The sequence below is a fragment of the Astyanax mexicanus genome, chromosome 6, assembly GCF_023375975.1.
Source record: "Astyanax mexicanus isolate ESR-SI-001 chromosome 6, AstMex3_surface, whole genome shotgun sequence".
In the NCBI taxonomy this organism is placed as follows: Eukaryota; Metazoa; Chordata; class Actinopteri; order Characiformes; family Acestrorhamphidae; genus Astyanax; species Astyanax mexicanus.
This window is the reverse complement of record NC_064413.1, coordinates 29,452,216-29,476,168: the sequence shown is the minus strand read 5'-3', so window position 1 is coordinate 29,476,168 and position 23,953 is coordinate 29,452,216. Positions and strand designations below refer to the sequence as shown.

The 23,953-nt window shown below is 38.6% G+C and overlaps 1 protein-coding gene across 1 annotated transcript in view; it reads right to left on the bottom strand.

The window, feature by feature from the left end:
- LOC103024154 (A disintegrin and metalloproteinase with thrombospondin motifs 16) overlaps positions 1 to 23,953 on the bottom strand; it is an 86,265-nt gene that overhangs the window by 27,288 nt on the left and 35,024 nt on the right. The window contains exons 8-16 of the mRNA XM_007254528.4: positions 23,689 to 23,794; positions 22,851 to 22,988; positions 18,729 to 18,882; positions 13,749 to 13,844; positions 10,749 to 10,897; positions 9,877 to 10,049; positions 9,030 to 9,160; positions 3,069 to 3,192; positions 2,629 to 2,873 (exon numbers count right to left, since the gene is read on the bottom strand). Coding sequence (XP_007254590.3) covers positions 2,629 to 2,873; positions 3,069 to 3,192; positions 9,030 to 9,160; positions 9,877 to 10,049; positions 10,749 to 10,897; positions 13,749 to 13,844; positions 18,729 to 18,882; positions 22,851 to 22,988; positions 23,689 to 23,794 — 1,316 coding nt within the window. The remainder of the gene's footprint in view (positions 1 to 2,628; positions 2,874 to 3,068; positions 3,193 to 9,029; positions 9,161 to 9,876; positions 10,050 to 10,748; positions 10,898 to 13,748; positions 13,845 to 18,728; positions 18,883 to 22,850; positions 22,989 to 23,688; positions 23,795 to 23,953) is intronic.

Below are 23,953 nucleotides of genomic sequence, written 5' to 3'. Positions count from 1 at the left end.
TTTTAGATAAGACAGAGTGAAATTTCACAAGACAGCAGAGAAATCTGTGAGTTTGGGAACAGTCTTACAGGTTTCACTGAACATATGTTACGGTTATATGGGCTTTTTCTTTAGATTTGTTAAAGAACAATTAGTCTTCAAGCACAGTAGTGGAAGCAATGTGTAATAGTCCTTATTACTGGGTGGGATTTGAAAATGACTAAACTGACAAATGAGTGTAAAATGTTAGCTCATGGCTGGGGCATTCAATGCATTTAGAAAAATACATACTTTTGTAATAATGGACACTGTTCCATGGACTAGTTTAAAAACTTTTTTTTGTCTTTAAATACATAAATACATGCTATTTATGCCATTTTACTCCAATCTTAGATAAACAAGTTGAACATTTTTGTATGTTTTTATTTTTTTTTTGTAGAAAATTTTGTAGAAAATGAGAAATGGCTAAAATAACAAAAAAACATGCAGATCTTCCAGACCTTTAATAATGCAAAGAAAACAAGTTCATATTCATAAAGTTTTAAGAGTTCAGAAATCAATATTTGGTGGAATAACCCTGTTTTTTAATCACAGTTTTCATGCATCTTGGCATGTTCTCCTCTACCAGTCTTACACACTGCTTTTGGATAACTTTATGCCACTCCTGGTGTAAATATTCAATCAGTTCAGCTTTGTTTGATGGCTTGTGATCATCCATCTTCCTCTTAATTATACTCCAGAGGTTTTCAATTTGGTAAAATCAAAGAAACTTATCAATGTTAAGTGGTCTCTTATTTTTTCCATAGCTGTATGTATCTCGGAAAATATTATTTTAATATTTTTTTTCCCATATTGTGCAGTCCTAATTAATGCTGTTAATTTCATGTCTTAAATCTGGAAAAGAAAACAAATAAGATTATACAGATATATTCCTGCCGATTTATTTTAGAGTATGACTAGACAAATGCCAGGTATTGGTCATAACAAGGAAGAAAAAATATTACTATTTCTTGTACCAGTAATTAAAAAAGTAAATTCATTCTAAATTTAATGATTTCTATTGTATTTTATTTTGAACAAGTAAATGAACTCATACAATTATACTGCAGAAAGCATTAACTGTTAATCTAATTAAACAAATTGATATGAAATTAAACAAAACTATTACTTTACACAGTCCAAGGTAATCTACGTCACACCTGTTTTAGTGCCTGGTTTAAATAAGACTTTAGATGCCAGGATCTATGATAGAAACTTTATACTCAAATCTGACAGTGAGCCGGCTGGACAAGAACAACACTGGAGTTGAGATACTGTCTGTCAAAGTTGAATAAAACTGAATAAATCACGCTGACACTGAATCTTTAACAAACGATCATGTGATCATATAAAATGTATAGATTTCTGAGAGCTTCTTTATGAGATGAAACAGCAGTAGCAACAAAAAACACATCTTTACGTACATGTCTCAGAATATAGAAAAGAGGATGATCTCAACTAATGTGTCTATGAAGCCTGAGTTAAGTCATTAGTTCAGCGATCTCAGCACTCTGCCTGCTGTGCTGTGCTGCTGCCAATCCATCTGTTCTTGTCCAGCTGGATCAAAGCCAGATCAGGATATACAGTAGAGGCCATATAATCCAGAAAGACTATAAATCATTGGAGTGGTGCATCAGGATATGGTTAATAGTACATGTTTAAATAGTTCCAGTCACTTATCAATTGAATCGGGAGATTTTATGACACAGTGATGTTCACGATAACACACAACCTCAAGTGTTCTATTGCTTTTATTCAACAATTCTTTTTACAAAAATGTATGAAGAAAATATATCAGGGAACCTCAAGAAATTGATAATGAATATGCTTTTTTACAGACTGTGCCTTCAGTCAAGAAGTAGTTCCACAAAAAGTGAACTGTAACAGAATTAAAACTATAAAATGGTTTATGGTTTATATAGGCTAACACCACGAACATTAGCTTGAAATTAAAATTGGGAAAAAGCGAAAAACAAGACCGTGAAATAACGCTGAAACTGTCCCCTCGTCTTCGTGTGAAAGCTGCACGTTTCAGAGGATTTCTGCCTGTTTTGCCGGGTGGTGTTGGTTAACTAGCTCTCAGGGTAGCTGCACCTGCTGGACTGTGGTTAGGTTAGCTTAACTTTATCTTAGCATTAGCTTATCTTAGCTTACTAGCCTGGCTGGTTACTGTTCGGCTATCAGACTGGGGTCGAGGTAACTGATGGAATTTCATTCCTTTTTTTCCGCAAAAGACTTTGCCGCTAGCCTGTGCTAAGCTAATGCTGCTGCTGGCCGTTACTCAACAACACGTCCGCGGAGTGATCCAGATTTAGTGTGAGAAGGCAGCACGGCCTTCTCACACTAAATCTGGATCACTCCGCGGACGTGTTGTTGAGTTAGAACACTTCTCAACCAATCAGACTGTGAGGTCGGAACTAATTGATGTATAATACGTAATAAGATACACTTTATTTCTTCTTTCTAAACTTTTCTTGCATCAAAATGCGTCCAATATTAGACCAGTGTCACGACAGCATTTTTGATGTTATAGCCATGTGTATGTAAAATCAATACAATTTCAATATATAATTTTGTTTTTTGGTTAGATGTAACTTTTAAAACCCTTACCTCCACCACCAGGGTCTCGTTGGTGGGTCCTGTGCAGGTCAGGCTCTCTGGACGATTGTAGGGTCTCTTGTAGTCGAACACAGTCCCAGCAATAGAGTGCCTGCCTGGCCAGTCCACCATCCAGCGGCCGTTAAGAAAGTACTTCTTGTGGCTGTTCCGCAAAGCCAGGTAGGAACTGGAGGTGTTTAGCTCTACAACACGAATGCTGCGAGCTCCTGACGGGATAGTAACCACTCCATAATACTCTAATACACACAAAAACAGTGGAAAAGTAAAATAAATTTGAACTTGCTTTCAGGTTTAAAATCAGCTTTTAAAGTAACCTCAAAAATAACACTGTACTGAGATTAAGAACTGAAAATTAAAAAAAAAAAACTGAAGATGGCGAAAATGCAAAAATGCACATGCATATGTTATAAGGGGCAAAACAAACTTCTCACGATTTGCTTGGTGCTGTTTGGTGTACTGCCCTTTGTAGATTTTGCAGGTAGAGTTGTTGCCATTGCAGACGCCACACATGTCTGGCACTGCTGTAGACCCCAGCACCCGGTCACAGCCCACCCTCTGCAGGAGACATTCCAGTTATTAGTTACCTGCTTTAATTTAATTCAAAATCATTTTGAAATTTAAACTCATCAAGAAATGTTCCCAACATGTAAAGAACATTTTATAATTTAAAGTGGCAGTCCATATTATTTTGTTTCTAAACTGAAAGCAGAAGCATTTCTGAGTGGAGAAGGGACAGAATGTTGTGTTTAATGGTACCAGTGTGCTGACAGTGCTCTGAATAACACAGACAGTATGATGTCATACCTCACCTAAAATGGCCTATATATATATATATATATATATATATACAGTGAGTCCAAGAAGTATTTGATCCCTTGCTGATTTTCTTCGTTGGCCCACTAATAAAGACATGATCATTCTATACTTTTAATGGTAGATGTATTCTTACATGGAGAGACAGAATATTAAAAAGAAAATCCAGAAAATAAATCTAAGGAATATATATTAATTGATTTGTATTTCATGGAGTGAAATAAGTATTTGATCCCTTAGTATTCATTAGCAGTTCTGGCTTTTACAGACCAGTTAGACACTCCCAATCAACTTGTTACCTGACCTGAAGCCACCTGTTCTCACTAATCACTTGTGTGAAAAACACCTGTCCACAGAATCAGACAGATCACACAGATTTCAAGTCTCCAACATGGGTAAAACCAAAGAGCTGTCACAGGACCTCAGAGTCAGAATTGTTGACCTTCACAAAGCTGGAATGGGCTACAAAAAGATTAGTAAGGTGTTGGATGTGAAAGTAACAACTATTGGTGCAATTATCAGAAAGTTTAAAGAGTATAACATGACAATCAACAGACCTCGGCCCGGTGCTCCAAAGAAGATTTCGCCTCGTGGGGTGGCAATGATGCTGAGAACGGTCAGAAATCGTCCTGCAACCACTCGGCAGGAGTTAGCAAATGACCTGAAGGCAGCTGGGACCACAGTTTGCAAGGAAACAATTGGCAACACTTTGCGCAACAATGGATTCACATCCTGCAGTGCCCGAAAGGTACCCCTGCTGAAGAGAGCACATGTGGAGGCGTTCCTCAAGTATGCCAATGATCATTTGAAAGATGAACCAAGTTATTGGGAGAAGGTTTTGTGGTCAGACGAGACCAAAATTGAACTTTTTGGCCTCAACTCCACCCGCCATGTGTGGAGGAAGAAAAATGCTGCCTATGACCCCAAGAACACTGTGCCCACCGTCAAGCATGGAGGTGGAAGCATAATGTTTTGGGGGTGTTTCTCTGCCAAGGGTACAGGGCTACTTCACCGCATCACTGGGAAGATGGATGGAGCCATGTACCGCACAATCCTGAGGGACAACCTCCTCCCCTCTGCCAGGGATCTGAAAATGGGCCGTGGTTGGGTCTTCCAACATGATAACGACCCTAAACATACAGCAAAGGCAACAAAGGATTGGCTCAAGAAAAATCACATTAAGGTCATGGAGTGGCCCAGCCAGTCGCCAGACCTCAATCCGATCGAAAATCTATGGAGGGAGCTGAAGGTCAGAGTTGCCAAGCGACAGCCCACCAACCTTCATGATGTAGAGAGGATCTGCAAAGAAGAGTGGGCCAAAATTCCCCCTGGTGTGTGTGCTAAACTTGTGGTTAACTACAACAAACGTCTCACCGCTGTGCTTGCAAACAAAGGCTTTGCCACTAAGTATTGAGTGTGTTTGGCAAGAGGGATCAAATACTTATTTTCCTCATTGAAATACAAATTAATTAAAATATATTCTTTAAAATTATATTCTGGATTTTTGTCTTGATATTCTGTCTCTCCATGTAAGAATACATCTACCATTAAAAGTGCAGAAGGATAGTGTCTTTATTAGTGGGCAAACAAAGAAAATCAGCAAGGGATCAAATACTTATTGGACTCACTGTATATATATATATATATATATATATATATTTTTTTTTTTTTTCTCCCCAATTTACACAACCAATTACCCAACCCACTCATAGGACTTCCCCTAGTTATACTCGAACACCAGGATGGTGAAGACTATCCTCCGATACATGTTAAGTCAGCCACTGCCTCTTTCAAACTGCTGCTGATGCAGCATTGCTGAGTAGCATCACAGTGCACTCGGAGGAAAGAGCAGCGACTTGGTTCCAAAGCATCAGCTCACAGACGCCTTGTGCTGAGCAATATCACTTTTTAGAGTAATGAGGGGAGAAAGCCCCATCTACCCACCCAGAGAGAGCAAGGCCAATTGTGTTCTCTCAGGGCTCCAGTAGCCGAAGGCAAGCTACATGAACAGGATTCGAAATGGCGATCTCCTGATCATAGTGGCAGGCCTTAGCCGCTGGACCACCAGAGCCTCTGTATATTTTATACTATTTTTTAAAGCAACCCCAATTCCATGTAGTTCTCCAACAGATCATTTGGAGTAGAAGCGCAATACCAATGAGCCACATCCAAAAGTCACAGCAACTGTTTGTGCAAATCACATGAACTGAAACAACATTTATCCACTCCACTGCAATATGCCATCATTTAACGTCAGAATGATTTCTCTTTCTTTCATTAGACAAAGGCAGGCCATGTCATTCTGACAAGGTAAACAGTTGAGTGCTGAAATACACCACTCACAGTAAAATTAAATTAGATGGAACTGGAGCTGGCTGTCTCTGGGCAAACATACGAGGCATGAAATTGATTTGCATCCAGAGTCCTCCAGAGTCGTCCAAAGGGAGCTTTTGTTTCTGGATTCGGGACAGATTAGTGATTGGCCAGAGCTCAAGGGCATATTACACTGCACACAGAGGCACAGTTACTGCACGCAGAGAGATGAAAGATTCTTCTTCTTTTTCTTTCACTTCTTCTACTTCTTACTCTTTTTCCTTCTTCATCTTCTCCTACTTCACCCCCTTATTTTCCATGTTCTTCTTTCTCATTTTCCTTCTCCTACTCCTTCTTCTTCTAAGTTCTCCTTCATTATATTCACCTTTTATTCTTTCTTCTCTTCCTTGTTTTTCTTTTTCCCATTCTTCTCCATCTTCTTCACTGTATTCTCCTACTTTTCCTTATCTGTTCTCTTGCAGCACGTTTGTCTCCCTCGTCTTCTCCTTTATTATTTTTCTTTCTTCAGCTTTCTTTTGTCAGTTTTTTTGTCCTTCTGTCTCATGCTTTACTTTCTGCTTCTTATTCTACTTCTTCTTGTTCTTGTTTTTCTTCTTGTTCTTGTTCTTCTTCCTTTTGTTCTTCTTTTCCTCCTCCTTTCCTTCTTTTTCTGATCTTTCTACATCCCCTATTTTTATCCCTTTTTTTCTTTACCATATGCTCTTTTTCGCTTCCTGTGTGTAATTTTTTTTCTTCGATGGTTCTTCTTCTTCTTTTTCTTCTTAATCTCCTCTTTCCTTTTTTAAAGTCTTAAATGCTTTCTAATTAAAAAAGGCACGTTCAGCGTACTGGGTTTACAGACTTGATAAGTAAGACTTGTGAATAATAATTTGCTGTATGATTACTAGGCAACTACAACAGCATAGTACAATTTTTGGTTGTCCAAAGTCTATAGAAATCAGCTGTCAATGCTTCTTCGATCACAAGAATGGAGCAAAAGAACACTAGTACATCCAAGAACGAAGGCTCTGAATGTGTTATAGATGTACATAATATCAACAACACTTAACCTGTACAGCATAATAATGTGTAATGTCTCCTATACTGCTGCTAAGAGACACATTCGGCAATATTTCTCCAAAAGATCCAAGAGAAATACACAAGACACAAAAACATGACAGAGGAGCCATAACAAATAACACACTGCAAGATACTTAAAACAAACCAAACTATAGGACATATAACACACACCACATGACCCACAATACACCAGAGGATCCATAACACATCACTGGACCAATAACACACTACAAAGCACACAACACAAAGTACAGGACAAATAAAACCGTAACCAAAACACACCACACAACATGTAATTCACACCACATGACCAAACATACATACCCGACAATCCATAACACACACCACGGGACCCATAATTTACCTCTGAGACTGCATAACACACACAGCAAGACCCATAACAAACCACAGGGCATACAGCACACACCAAAGGACATGAACCGGTGAGCGTTAAGTCACAGGACACAGAAAACACACCACTTTCCCTAACTACAGTTAAAATAGACACTACAAGATACATGACACACCACAGGACGCATTACACATACATACTAGGGGACACAAAATACAAAACATGACTCTTAACACATCACAAACGACATATAACACAATACAGGACACAAAAAATACATAAAACAGGACTCTTAACACATCACAAATGACAGATAACACACCTACAAAAATACACACATGACCCTTAAGCCGTTATATACTGTGCTTCCAGTTTTTTTCCAATTGCTAACACTCTAAAATGATGTGTAGCATAATTATTTAAACTAACACACAAAAGGTATAACCTCTTTCCAAGTCTCCAAAACATATTCTCTTCTTTAGACACACTTTGCAATTTAAAACAGCACTTTTTTAATTCGCTGAACACAGTTCTCTGCACAAGACACAACTGGTGGAGGAAAACATGCTAAGATGCATGACAACTGTGATTATAAACCAGGATTATTTCACCAAATATTGATTTCTAAACTCTTAAAACTTTATGAATATGAACTTGTTTTCTTTGCATTATTTAAGGTCTGAAAGCTCTGCGTATTTTTTGTTATTTCAGCCATTTCTCATTTTCTTCAAATAAATGCTCTAAATTACAATATTTTTATTGGGCATTTGGAAGAAATGTTATTTGTAGTTTATAGAATAAAACAACAATGTTCATTTTACTCAAACATTTACCTATAAATAGCAAAATCAGAGAAACTTATTCAGAAACTGAAGTGGTCTCTTTAAATTGTGTCTAGAGCTGTATATGTCACTTGGCCAAACAGATCATTGTTTAATTGTTGCACTATAAAAACACCACAAATGAGCCTCTTTTTACAACAGTGGAATACATTGCAGAAAGAGAAAGAGGGGGAGGAAAAATGAGAGAAGTAATGTCCAAAGAAGACCATTTTCGAATGAAATCAGAGTAAATCAACCATGGGTTGACAATGTGAGAGTCTGGACCAAGTGCAGCCCAACTTCAGCTGTTTTACTGTTACATCTGTCATCCTGACATTTAGATTGTACCCGTGTTTGGTGAAAAATAAAAAAAAGCAGCAGCATGTGTGTATACACAGCATCTGTGTATAAAAAAAGCTAAAAAACAGACTAGTTTACAAAATTATGTTTTAGCAATTGGAAAAAAATGATGGTAAAATCCACTTTTTCTTTTGCTTTGTAAAATACAGTAGGTCTCTCTGAGTTGTATATGATGCTGCATATTAAACTGTTCCTCAAACTCCATTGTCTGCAGTAGCTAATAAAAGAAAATGTTCAGAAAAACAAGTTGATTAGGAAAAGAACTGTGTCTACGTCAACTGAGCCTCCGCTCACCCCGTGGCATTAATAACATCGCCTGAAAACATTTTGTCCTTTGAGTTTTAAAGCTGCAAAATTGACTGTAGGGGGGAGGCAGTTTGCCTCAGATCTGCTGCAGTGCTGTTAGCTAATCACAGGCAATATGATTGTATGTATGAATATTCACGAACAAGAGCCCAAATCTTGTCTTTCTTCAGAGACCACTTATTCAGTAAACTAAAGCAGGGCTAAACAGAAACACTGGAGCACTCTTTTTCACAAAAAGACAGCTCACATGGCATTCATTCATACTAGAGAGCACAACCAGACATTTTAAAATGAATTAAAAAACAATAGACGAGATAGATGAGACCTTTAAAGAACAAGACGATTACCTCACATATGCCGTCAATACAAACATTTGAGCTGTCTTGGGTACAGGGTGTTCCATCCCGGACTTTGCTGGAGAGGGCAAAGAAGAAATCGTAGCCTTCGGCAAAGCAGTAGAGCTTACACACATCCTGATCTGGGAATAAACACATATTGTTGCCGTCATGTTAAAGAAAACATCATTTGTTTGGCTTCACTGGTCACATAGGACACTTTGTAAATCCATAATTACAAGAAAGACTGTAGTCCTTCTGTTTCTCTGTATGTTACGTAAGTTAATCTTTTTTACTTTGAATTACAAATATTTTTTTCTTGCTTAAATTCTTGGAACATTTGGGAAAAACAAGGTTTTTAGGTTACCTGTACACAGTAACTACACACACTTATACACAGTTACACATCTGGGACTGATTTTGACTGCCAAGTTTGCCAAGTGTTTTACTGCATGTGACTAAAATCTTATCAGGATACAATTCAGATACTAGAAACATGAATAAAGAAAAAATAACCTGTTTAGGTTAGTGCACATATCACCAGGTTTCACTTTGCTTCTTTCTACGTAAAAAAAAGCTCTGTAAAGAGTTTGTAGAACTCAGTTTTGGCCAAAACTGTTTATACTCAAAGACTTATTGTATTTCATGGTTCATTTATGTGACACAGCCTTTGCAGTCCCTCACTGCTATTGAAAGCATGTGCACATATTCTAGGAATAAATTCACATTTTCTTCTTTCTTCTGAAGCTTTGTGATATTCCTCTATAACTGTTCCTGCTTACTAAACAAAAAGCCTACTTTTCATCTGCATGTGGAGTGTATTTGTGTCTGTGTGCTTGTGGAAATCAAGGCCACCCACCGTCTACTCGTGTGTAGGGCTTCCAGCTGTAGTACCAGCCACGGAAGGGCTTGCTGTTGAACTCTGCACACTGGGCATCTCTGAAGTTCACAGCGTTCTGCGGACAGTCTTCTGTGTTACACAGCTTATAGGTGCGAGACGGGCCCTCACAGAACCTGCCCCCATAGGCCGGCCTGGATGGCAGCGAGAGAAAGAGAGAGGAAGAGAGACAATTAAAAGAAGAAAGAAAAACTAAGAAAAAGAGAAAGGTTAAGAAAAAGGTAACACATTACAGCATAATAACAATACAGACCACAAAACATTATAAAACACATAATATACTCTACAGGACACATCACACACTATAGGACACATAACAGAGGCTACAGGACACATAGCACATCCTCCAGGATGCATAGAACACTCTACAACAGATATGCCCAATCCTGGTCCTGGAGCTTTACCACATTGAAGATTTCAGATACAACAGCCAGAAAATCCAGATTTTAATACTGAGATGATCCTGATCACTGTTATTAGTAAGACTGGTGGAGGAGAAAATGCCAAGATGCATAAAAACTGTGATTAAAGACCAGGCTTATTCCACCAAATATTAGTTTCTGAACTCTTAAAACTTTATAAATATGAACTTGTTTTCTTTGCATTATTTGAGGTCTGACAGCTCTGCATCTTTTTTGTTATTTCAACCATTTCTCATTTTCTGTAAATAAATGCTCTAAATGACAATATTTTTATTTGGAATGTTGTCCGTAGTTTATAGAAAAAAACAATGTTTAATTTACTTAAACATATACCTATAAATAGCAAAATCAAAATAGCAAAACTGATTCAGAAACTGAAGTGGTCTCTTAATGTTTCCAGTTAGTACACACTTGGGGTTGTTGCAGTGTCTCTCTCTGTATGTTACTCCACTCTCACAGGTCCTGGAACAGTCAGACCAGCTGGACCAGGAGGACCACTGACCATGCACTGGGTGCGGACCATCGTCTCCCTGCTTCACACACTGCCCACGACGGCACCACTGCAAGAGTACCAAAACATAAAGTATAGATATAGAATATAAAGATATGCACATTGAATATTATAGCACTTATTTAGCAAGTCTCCTTGAACGAAAAAAAATCTGATGAACACACTATATATAAAAATAAATATCAAATATCCACAGTAGTCCACAGTGTGTAAACAAACTAGTAACATATCTGTACCCGAAACACCAGTATTAGTGTCTTATTATTAGTTTACATATAAAGATTAATGGTAACTGGTTCTTTTTTTGTGTTGTGTTTAAACCCCTCAACTGCTACATAGCAGTGTTGCACTGTGTCTGATGTCCAATTCCATTGTCCTAACTGCATAAAGATTCCATTTATTTTATTTAGGTTCAATGGACAACCAATGGTGAGATGTTTTTATACCATGAGAATTTTCCAAATATTTTATTTAAAATGATTTAAAATTGCCATATATTGTCTTATCTACAGCAAATAATAATACATTACAGTGGCTGGGAGGTAGGCAGGGATAGGGGGTGGTATGTATGCGACACACATAAGTGAGTTGTTTTTTTTTGTTTAGTTTAAATAACCCCAAAAATGATAAATGGAAAACATTGAGACATGAGATGAATAAACCCAATATAAGCCTATTTTACAGTAGAAACTGCCAGCTACTGATTAGAACACAACTGGAAACCACTTAACGCTACTAATTACGCTTCTGCTTTAATGGACACTAAAGAAGATCTATTGTTGGTGTTGGTTAAGAGTGAAAGCTCACCTGAATTTGCTAGCAGCCCTGTGTGCTACATGTTATATGGCTAAGTTCTTGAACATACACAACTCTATTCCAGACTACAATTCACATTAACTTTTAAATCTGGATAACAGCTCTTTCGGGACTGTGTCCACCAGTTGCTCTGTTGCTGAGATTTCCAAAGAGTGCATGGCTGGACATCCTGGAGCTGCGTAATTAGCCCTCAGTGGGAGTGGACCAGATTAAGCCTTCATATCCAATATATCCTCAAACCAAACCCTAAACTTAGGGCAGGAAAAGGGCAGAAACACACACACATACACACACACACACACACACACACTGATTGCTCATACTCTTTAACTGTATTTTAAAAAAAATACAGCCTGTGTATCTGGTGCATGGGGGAAGGAATGTATTCATCTGGGGAGATCCCTCCCAGAACTGGACACCAATTACCTTTATGTCCTAAGAAAAGTCCCCTACTAGAGTTCAGGAGACTGTTCACCCCTCTAGCATGAGGTCATCAAACACACAGGTACTTCGAGCTTGACTCACAGGAAAGGAATTCTGGGAGGCTGAGGTTGCACTCTCATAGTTCATAAGATCAAGGGGCTCAACTGAGCAAGTGTGCTGAGCTGGGATCAGTTCCAATCCTTATGAATATGATTATAAATACTGGTTACATGATTGATAGGCACTGATGTGTAGGGATGAGTAATTACTTTTACAAAATGACAAACAACTGTTGATATCTTTAAAGCAAAGCGTCTTTTTGCTTATTTTGTGAATGGGTTTTTGAATGGGACTAGATACAGACCACAGCACTGCAGAACATAAACTCTATGTCTAAACGTTGGTGGGCAGTCCTTCTAATAAATTCTATTTTTTAGCTATTTTAAGATGCTCTTATTGCTGACACAGATATGGATACACGCCATCCATATTAACTTTTTTAGGCCCTGTAGAGAAGCAGATAAACAGGAACATACTATCACTATGCTCAATGCCAGACATGGTCTAGAGCAGTAATGTCAGTAACGAGTAATCTAATGTGTTACTATTTCCGATGCAGTAATCAGATTACTTAAAGTTACTTATACAAGTCAGTGTGTTACGTTTGTGTCATTTTCCTTATTAAAAATATATTGTTGCGTCTAACTGGACGCGTTGAAAGGATGGACATAAAAGATGTTTACAGTCGTTTACAGCTTTACTGCTTAAACTTACAATGGTTCTTGTCAGCCGCAACCACACCAAAATTAATACAGGCTAGCAAGCTTACAAGCTAACAGGCTAAAACTAGCACTCGGGCTGAACACACACACTCACACAACGAGTGTCACATCTGGCCTATGCATAACACATGTGACACCACTCAGCCACACAAACTAAAATACTGGAGGGAGGAGAGAGATGTGCGTTTCCTTGACACTATTCTGAGTTTGTATCAGCTAAAGATGTTAAGATAATATCAAGGTTGGTTGTTCACTCTGTGCTGGTAATCAGGTGCTAACTAGCTTTGAAAACACACCATTAAATTTGAATAAACGTTTGGAGCAGTGGCATGCATAGAGAACAATTCCCAAGTCCCTTTTAAAAGCAACTGATCCATAAAGTAACAAACATTACATTTTAAAGGTGTAATCAGTAATGTGTAACCAGATTATTTTTTCAAAATTACTGTGCCATCACAGAGGTGTATAAAATCAAGCTGTGGATCTTCAAAATCTTGACCTTACTAATTGTCACAGAAATGCTCCAAAATCTAGTAGAAAAGTCTTCCCTGGACATTAGAAACAGTTACTTAAGCATAAATACTATCATCTCTTTTTAATACCTTTAATATCACAAAAGTAATAAATAAGAAGCTGTTCCTTTTGTCCATACTGTATAGCTGCGTATTTCACACCAGGTCACTAGATTGACTCAGGCCAAAAAGGCCTTAAATACAGTGTGTTACTGCAGAAAGACGAGAAATGTGCAAAAACATTCAGTGCCCTGAGAATCCCTTTAACCCCAATAAGTTCTTAAAACTCCTTGCAGCGTCTGTGAATAAAGAGCAAGACTTGCTGTATTTTTAGGTGAAGATGGTGGATCTTGTGACTGTGCCTCACCATCTCTGGCCCACATACAGAGCCCTCAGCAGCTGGCATAAACTTGGTCTCGCATTTTCGGCCGACCCGGTGGCACCACAGGGCTTTACAGATGTCCTGGAAGAGAGAAAGAGAGAGAGAGAGAGAGAGAGAGAGAGAGAGAAAGAGATTTTTAAGAGCTCATCCTTGTGATAGAGACAATGCTAGCTCTGTGATGGACACGCATAAGAACAAGCATTTTTTCTTAAAAAAAATGTAAATAAAACATTTAAATCCTAAATCCTTTATTCAGACTTGCATTTTTCCGTCATGAAGGCATTTACAATAGGTTTTATGCATCTTGGCATCACCAGTCTTACACCACCAGTCTTACACACTGCTTTTGGATAACTTGTGGTGGAACAAACTGCCTTCCACTACCAGATCAGGAGAATCTCTCGCTATCTTCAAGAAACTCCTGAAGAATGAGCTCTTCAAAGAACACTTACTCTCTTAACACCTCTAACACACTAACTACTTCTAACCTAATTTCCTTCTTCCCCTCCTTCACTTCTCTATCCCTTTTTTCCCTTCGACCTCCTTAAGCCCTATCTAAAAAATGTTTTATCGTAACTTCTATTACTTTTGTACTTGACTATTGTAAGTCGCTTTGGACAAAAGTGTCTGCCAAATGTAATGTAATGTAATGTAATGTAACTTTATGCAGTTATGCAGTATAAAATTCAAGCAGTTCAGTTTGGTTTGATGGCTTGTGATCATCCATCTTCCTCTTGATTACTTCCCAGAGGTTTTTAATTTGGTAAAATAAAAAAAACCCATTATTTTTAGTGGTCTCTTATTTTTTGTTATTTAATTTGTTCATTATTTGTAAACATATATATATATATTACAGATGCAACACACACAGTAACATGTTGCTCATAAATATGCCCCAAAAACAGGCTTTATGCAGTGGTGAGTTCAGTTCAGGTTTCTTTCAGTGCTTCTTCCAACATATGTTGTCCCAAAGAGCAGAAAGGAAAAATGCTGAGAGGAACCGAGTCTAAAAGAGGAAAATGTATCCTCATCTGAACCACATCAGATCAGATAAGAGTGGAGTTCTGACCTGACACTCATAAAGTGCTTTAATGAATCAGCTGTTGTGTTTGACAAATGGCTGTGGATTCACTATCAGATCCTGCTTTTTGGGGTTTAATTTAAATCAACTGGATTTATTATCTTTTGTAGTTTACATGGAATGTTGTGGAGTGTAAATACTGTACAACGCTAAAGCAGAAAAAGTTGGGAGTGACAGATTGTAAGAACACAAGATATTTAATGTTTTACCAGCTCAATATACAGTGATATTAAAGTTCTGGAAAAAAATAAGAGACCACTTAAAAATTATGGGTTTCTTTGATTCTACCAAATTAAAACCTTTGGAATATAATTAAGAGGAAGATGGATGATCACAAGCCATCAAACCAAGCTGAACTGCTCTGCATCTTTTTTGTCATTTCAGCCATTTCCCATTTTCTTAATGCTTTAAATTAGATATTTTTATTTGGAATTTGGGAGAAATGTTGTCCGTAGTTTATAAAATAAAACAACAATGTTCATTTTACTCAAACATATACCTATAAATAGCAAAATCATAGAAACTGATTCAGAAACTGAAGTGGTCTCTTATTTTTTTCCAGAGCTGTATATGTTTGAGGTCAAATTGCCTAGCATTAATAGCTAGATAATTAATTATGACATTTAACTGTAACAGAAAAACAGCATCAGTGTGTTACACTGTATTTAGCGTCATTTCTTACTTTCTAAATATGGAATTGGACAGCGTGAAGCTTATTCCAGCCAGGATCTGATACTTAACATGTTCACATCTGCATTATTGGATGCTATTTTGACAACACTTAGAGCCCAGATGGAGAGTAGGGCAGCCGCTTGCCAAAGTGATTATGGTTCAAATCCCACAGTGTGCTTACCCAGCTGCCTGTTAAAGTCACAGTTCATTTAGCTCCAGACTATGAGAGAGAGAGAAAGAAAACGTGACATTCCAAAATAGTATTTACCCAACTTTACGCATGCATCACCTCCAGCAGAGCACAGAGCGTATGCTTAAAGCTGAAGCTCTCTCTTTCTGTCTTTCTTTCTCTCCCCCTCTCTCTCTCTCTCTCTCTCCCCTTTGCCAAAAGCCTGAGGAGAGGCTGATTCCTCCTGTTAGTTATGGGAGCTGGAGCTTCCACAGCTGTTTAATATGCTGAATTTGCAGCTACCATATCAGCCCTAATATCAATAAATTCATCCATCAGCAGGATGAACAGGCTGGTGATTATGATGATAACCCTGCTGTACCTAATGTGCTGACTCAGCAGCTGTGGTGTCAATTCTGGCCATAGTGGAATGAATCAGCATGTAAAGGTGAAGATTTCTGTGTATTAGAGAACAGTTAGCCACCTTTCCTAATTGTTGGATTTACTGATTCTTTCTGAACAAACTGATTAAGAGAGCAGTTGACTGCTCATTACATTGTTTAAAGATGATGTCCGTAGGTTTTGGGATTGAGGGCCCTCTCTAGTGAGAATGGGTAATTGCATGGAGCATGCGGAAGAATAATTTTAAACTGGGCAGGTGTGATGCGGTCTCCTTTCAGACCAGATGAATCCGATTTCAGGTTATGTTCAGTCAGAAAGAGAGAGAGCTCTCTCCACCGTTTAAAGGCAAATCCGATATTAATCCTGGTTTTAGTGCAGACTCTATTGCATTCCTTTTTGGCTTCAGAGCTTGCTTCACTCCTTATTTTCTTTGTTTCTACTATGGGTAAATTAACCCTTCTGAAGTCTCCATTGCTACACCAGTCGCTAGTGTTCAGTAAAACTGAGCCGGATCCTCTTTTAGAGGCTGTATGTGTGACGTAAGTACATAAAAACGTGTGACATGGCCAGGAGAACTCCCGTGAAAAGCGACCCGACACCCCAGTTCTTAGAAGTAATATATTAGGCTTAGCAGGAATGGTCGTTCCAGCACACTGGTACCATTCAACACAATATTTTATCCTATTTCCACTTTTAGTTTATAGACAAAATAATATGGACCACCACTTTAACTAGAATTACAATAAAATTACATTAATGTGAGAGTTCCTAAGCAAGTGATTTCTTGTTCACACAAAACTCAACTTCCAGAACCCCTTAGCCCTTCACTTGGCTCAGTTCTGCAAACAGTAACTGATCTCTGGAGTGTAATGGTTCTAATAGCAAAACTGTTTGCATTTAAACAAGTAATTATTGTTATTAAAGAAAGTGTTTTAGGCTGTGGTATAATGCCACCATCGGTAAAATGTTTCAAAAGTTTCTCCACCTTAAGGCCTCAGTATACGTGTTGTGAAATGTTCATAAGCTCTGAATGAAGCCAACGGTGCCTTTGCATCCTTATAAGTAAGCATACTTCTGTGTTTTACCTTTTAAGTTCATGAAAAATTCATTATAATTTTGGTGAATTGGTTTTTTCGAAGTGCTCCTCAAAGTCAACCATGTCAAATTCGGATTTGTCCAGCTGACATGTTCCCAACACAGCAAGCAATGCCTACAGACTATGTTTGCGTTTTATTCTCAGTTATGTCCCATTCTCTTCTGAAGCCAGTTAAATGTCATACATTCTTATTTGCATTAAATGGTTAAATCAACCATTTATTTATTACATTCATCTGCCTATTAATCTCATCTTACAACTGATGCTAAAAAACTGTTGATTTACTGTATGAGGCAGACAGGGCCAGCTCCAAAAGAGTATTTTATGAGAGTGCCATTTGGATACAAATACTTTACATTACACAAACAACTATTTGTCCAGTGGTGAGCCAAATCCTTGTCTGTGTTTTTCTCCAGTAGCCACAAAACAGATGTGTGATCTGTCTGTGACGCTTTCATAGAATCCGTTGTCTGCTGCAGCAAAGAGAAACTCTACACCAGATTTAGAATCAGGATTTTAGAATCAGGCTTTAAATACTTAAAATGCATAGTACATGCATTATCTGTATATTTAAGTAGTTAATTTAGCATTGCTTGACTTAAATGAGGCTTCAAGTCCGAACTGAATACATTTACACATTTTGAAGGCACAAATCAGCTTGATAAAAAACAAAAAATCTGAGAAGCTGTTAAGTTATAAAATATAAAAAAATGTAGTTGCTCTGTTTAAAGTTCATGAATCCAAACAAATATTTATAAGCAGACAAATAATTAACTTGTATGTAGGATATGGACCATTCGGAATTCATCTGTGCTTAAATAAAACAATAGGCCAGAAAAAGTTTGTTTTCATGTGACACTAAAAAGAGACCACTTAAAAATGATTTTTTTATTTTACCAAATTGAAAACCTCTGGAATATAATATGTATAAAGAGGAAGATGGATGATCACAAGCCATCAAACCAAACTGAACAGCTTGAATTGTTGCACCAGGAGTGGCATAAAGTTATCCAAAAGCAGTGTGTAAGACTGGTGGAGGACAACATGCCAAGATGCATGAAAACTGCGATTAAAAGCCAGGGTTTTTATTCCACCAAATATTGATTTCTGAACTCTTTTCTGAAACTTTATGAATATGAACTTGTTGAGCTGTATATAAGACTTTATATCCACAAAATACACTCATCATTGCAAAAATAGTTGCACCCAGAAGACAATGTCTGTAACTGTAATCAAAAATAAAAACCAATAGAAAAAATAAATCTGATAGCACAAATTGGAGGACCTTGTTCATGTAACATTAGGCTAATCATTAATCATTAGTCAGTTCTGTTAACCATATATTGTTATGATAATAAATCATTATCAACCCACCCTCATTGGTGGTTAAAGAGTGGTCTACTACCCAAAGGTATCCAGTCTGGAGCAACTTGATGACAAGCTATAGAATGTTTTTTATGCATCAATTGATAAGTTATCTGTACTGTACCAACTAAGGTGTAAGTACAAGGTAAACAGTAAGTGTAGAAAACCAGTGAATCTTGCCTTCTTAAAGTCCAGTGTGCAGAGCTTGGCCTTCTCTCCGAACTGCCACTTGCACTGTGTGTCGGTGTCGTACAGCTCTCCGGGAAGCTTTTCTGGGTATTTGTACTCCTCCACTGCTTTGGGTTCATCTGACAGGCAGGTGGCCTGGGCCGTGCTGGACACAGAAAGGACAACCACTACTCATCACTCTCTCACATCATAAAAAAACTACATTTCCCACAGTACAGTGCGGGGCAGTGGCCATGGAAACAAAACATTACCTTCAGCACTTTGCTACGGGGCTAGCAATTTTTCTCCCAAACCCGTTCTGACAGTTTATTATGATGTATGTCACTGAACGCTGCTGGGAGAGGGCCGGCTGTCGGGTCCTGCAGCGTCACATGATAGTGGGGGATCATGAGGAAACGCTTTATGGCTTTTAATATGCTACGGTTTACATGATCAGAAATACTGTATTGTATTGTCAGGGATCTGATGAGTTTAACAGAACTTCTGACTGGGATATAGGGCCAAGTTGTGTGTGGGGGGGCTGTGTGTGAACATTTTCATGTATTTGTACTTTTGTGGGACAAAAAATGGGGCTTCAATGGTACACATTTTACCTTTGTAGTATTCACACAACAGTGTCTGTGTAAACTGATGTGTGTGTGGCACCAATTCTGTGGAATGTGCCTAATATATTTTCTTGACACTTCTCTCCTGTCTTCTGCACTGCTGTAACTGCTTGTAAATTTCCCCGCTGTTGGATTAATAAAGGTTTACCTTATCTTAATGAGTGAACCATTCCAAACACAGCTTTTGCCTGCTGAGCCACTGGGAATTCTCCATGTTCTGTTATTAAGTAAATAACTGATAACGCTTCTGTCTCCCTCGCACTCAGGTCTTTCTGCACTCTTCAGTCACTGAACTACAGTACTCAGAACGCACCACACTTGGATTACAATGACTCACCCAATCACATGACTCTGCACATGGCCCTTTAAGGAAGTAATCAATTTGATTAGCCTCACCTGTTCCACTCTGTATTTATACCCTCTCAGTTCACTTACTCCTGGCCGGGTATTGTTTGGTTTATCCATGCGTTTCCTTGCTTTGTTTTGATTACCTGTTTTTGACCTATTTTCCAGTGTACCTTGACTTTTGTCTTTTGTCTGCCCTTCGTTGGTTGTGTTTGCCTGTGTTTTTGACCCTGGACTGTTACATCGTTCATGGTATGTCATTCCCTGTTGGCTCCTGTTTATCGGCACTGACCCTGTTCTGTCTGACCACTCTTTACATCGCCCCCTTTAAGTCTGGTTTAGCTAACCAGGGTAAGCTCTCAACTGAGTCAACAACAGCAACTAGGCCAGATCTTGTTAACTACAATCAAAATCAACACATCAATGTTGGTATAATTGCTAAAAAAATGTTAACATTAGCAGCTTCACAAAGCATTCATTCCGTCAAGGCCTTTTCCAGTTTTAAGAGCTAACAATATGTCGGACAGCATCAGAGCGGGTTATGCAGGGAAGTGACACTCTGTTGTGCACATGCTCTGAGCCTGAGAAAACTGCTGCATATACACACAGGTCTGGCTACCCCGCTTCCATTCTGCGGAAACCCCGTCTGATTTATGAATCCCTTCTTCTAAACGCAGCTCCCTATCTGCTTCCAATTAGCCCCGATTCCTCCGGCTCAGCTGCATCTGGAGCTGGATCTGACAGAGCCGCGCATCCTCGCTCTGCTCTGTCACCTCCCTTCAGCTGCTTCCCACATTAAAGATACGCTAAAGTGCTGGTGCAACACGCAGCAGGAGCACAGGCCTCAGTCAGCTGAGACACTCTCTTCTCTCCTTCTAGGCTTTCTCTGCTTTCCTTTTGTGAGAGTCAGAGATGAAAGAGAGGCAGTGCATGTGTGTGTGCGTGAGTGTGGGTGTTGTGAACTGTAATGATTTCTTCTTGTGCAGTTGTTTAAGCAGTTTACACTGTGTTGGCCTGGCCAACACTTTCTCTTTATCCTCTTTTTACCTTCGCTCTGGGTGGGCAGTGCAGGAGAATGAACAGACTCCTAGTTTGCCCAGACACCCTTTCAGTGTAGATCATTCAAGTGTAAAGCTGGGCAATATGCCATCAATATGACATCATGATACTGATGATATTTTTTGACATTTAGTAGGCTGGAATCGACTAAAAAGAACCATCAAAAATGATGAGTAACATTTCACACATTGCACTGCTCTAACATCCTTTCATTCATTCACTTCATTCACTACTCAAGACCTCACATGCTCAAGAGCTGATGGATACTTTTTTATTGGCTTACTGCCAATATTAATAATGACAATATTTTTTTTGTTTTATTTAAGAGCTATTCAAAAACTATATAACATGGCATATAATAATCAATGTTTTTTCTTCACCTGTCTTCACCTGGTACTAATGTTATGGCTGATCATTACATTTTCATTGAGTGGGTTATTTTATTCAAAGCAACTAACAAATAATTAGGTACATTAAAAATAGAGGACATACAAGTTTAAGGCAAAACATTTTAAGCAGAGCCTGAAGGAGGTCAAATGGGAAATGTGGGATAGAGAAGGAAGAGAGGGGGTGAGCAGGGGATGGGGTTAGAAGTTGTTAGGTTGTTAGAGGTGTTAGAAGAGTAAGTGTTTTTTGTCAATACGAGGCCTATAAAGTAGTGAGTCTAGAGGCTAACGCATGGATGTCGCTTATAACCAGCCAACACACACACACACACTTTAGGTCGACACATGATCCTCATCCCCAGCCAGTATTTCAATGACACCACTTACCGCTCACAGACCAGACCCCTGACATGCTCTAACGAGGGTGAGGTCATGGCGTTTGTATGAACTAATAAGAGCCTCACTAAATCAGTCCCATCAGTGAGGAAGTAGATATTTTGAATTTCATTTCACTAGCAGGTTCATTTAGGGCTGGCGGGGCAGGCATGGTCACATTACACACAGGCATAGAACTGGCTCGAATGAAACCTGAGACTGGCCTGAGCTGCCCGACGCTGCATGTTAGAACAGTGGCCATTTTGGCTCTATTTCCACACAACACCCCCATGAATAGCACTTATAAAGGATGATGCTGTGTCTAGACACTGGGCACCTCGGCCTGTGATCCTAAATGTATGACGGATGGTCGAGAGGACTCTGTGTAAAGGGCAGAGATGTTAATTTGAGTGGACAGTTTTCGAGCACGAGTCTGTTTGTTCCTGCCGTGGGCTGCTAATAGCGGTAGCATGTGACTGGTGGCTAGTCTTTCTGAAGGGTGTCTAGTGTTATGTTAGTCTCTGGATTACTACTGGAGAGCAAAACATAGTCTGGGTGGGTAGATAGCAAGATCATTGCATCAGGTTAAAAAACAAAAAGCTGGAGTAAACATCAATTTTTGGTCATATGAGTTTATAATGAAGAATCTGCTAGGGTGGTTTATATGAAACCCATCACTAGAAGTGAGCAGTATATAGTTATTACTTCTTTATTGCTGAAACATTTAGCTGATTGGGGATCAGCCAACTGTTGTTTTAATAAATGTGTTTATTTATAGAAGGTGCAAGTTTGCAAGAAGAGAATAAATGTCCAAAAAGTTTTTTCACAGCCTTATTAAGCAAATTTCAGCACATTCTTGTTTCATGTAGTTGAATGTATTTGACAAATAATGTATTTATAGGGGGAACCAAGTGGTCCAGTGGTTTAAATGCTGCCATTAAGATCGGAAGTTCGCTGGTTCGAATCCCGTTCATGCAGCTTGCCCTCTGCTGCCGAACCCATGAGAGAGCACAATTGGCCTTGCTCGCTTTGGGTGGGTAGATGGTCTTCTTTCCCCTCATCACTCCTAGGGTGATGTCGATCAGCACAGGGTGTATGGGTAAACGTACATTAAAGATTGTTACATAACAGTTTTAAGGGTTTGAGTTTGGCCTGGTTTACAGCTTACTTTATACTTTTCATACTCACATTTCACATTTCATGTACTCTTCAACTGTTTATTACTCAACTATGCTAAGTTAAACTCAGGTTTTGCTCTCTATGTCTTCCTTAGACATTTAACTTTAATTTGGACAAACCTCAAAAGAATTGAACTGGATGTTAGAGAGTGAATGGGCACCAACCTAAGGAAGCGACTGAGGTACTGTCGGCTGCAGGACGACCAAGAGAAGAGACCATTGTGGCCGGCCAGTGTGGGGGACATGATGTTGCCAAGAGACTTCTTACACACATTCCCCTCACCATCATGGACCATTCCAAAACTGGAGCGAAAGAACATAAACAAACATATTTGATAAAACGTACTGTATACACAATGTATGTCAGTTATTAAAAAAGGTCAACACAATCCAACTGGACATCAATCTTCCTGTAGAGGTCATTTTAAGGATGCACGATATGGGCAAAACTATGCACCATGATTATATTGATTTATTAAGAAATTAAAATTGGTGTATCTATGTTGTACTGAATTTCTAATAAAAAAAAAACAATAAGGGTTATTAAGCTTTCAGGTCTTATGATTTTCTTTGGATATTCAACGATTAGCTAATTAAATGCTTATGTGATATCAGTATTGCAAAGGCCAATTTTGTGATTAATAAATGACACAAATGACACATTGTATATAGTACTATTTTATTTCCAATCCAACTAATTAGTGTGATCTTTAGATACACTTACAAACTGGATCAGTTCTGACAGTTTAAAGTAATATCTCAGTTTTTTTTTTTTTTTTTTTCAAATGAATTACACCACATCTGTAGCATAAGGTTAATTACCATTAGGTAAATTAAGCATACTGTCCGTAGTAATCAAGCTTATGATACCGATGCTGCAAACAGAGATCAAAAGTCTGAAGTATTACTTTAGAAATTGGACCAAACTCCTGCAGGAAGACTGATCTCAGGAAAGATAACAGTTAACACACACAGCTCACAGCTAACACAGAGGAACACTTACTTGTGGCCAGACTCGTGAGCGATTGTGAAGGCTAAGCCCAGGCCCGTGTCCTCATTGATCGTGCAGCTACGGTACTTGCTGCACATACCGCTGATGGGAGCAAAGCCTGAGTAGAGACACATAACACTAAATAGCAAGTCCACATGGAAGGTAATAAACACTGCATTGGCCTGCAGAATAGACATGTGGGAGCTCCTGAATTAAAAGTAGAATTAAAATTTTATTTCTCTTTGTCTGTTTGACAATTCACATTCCCTTGCCATGA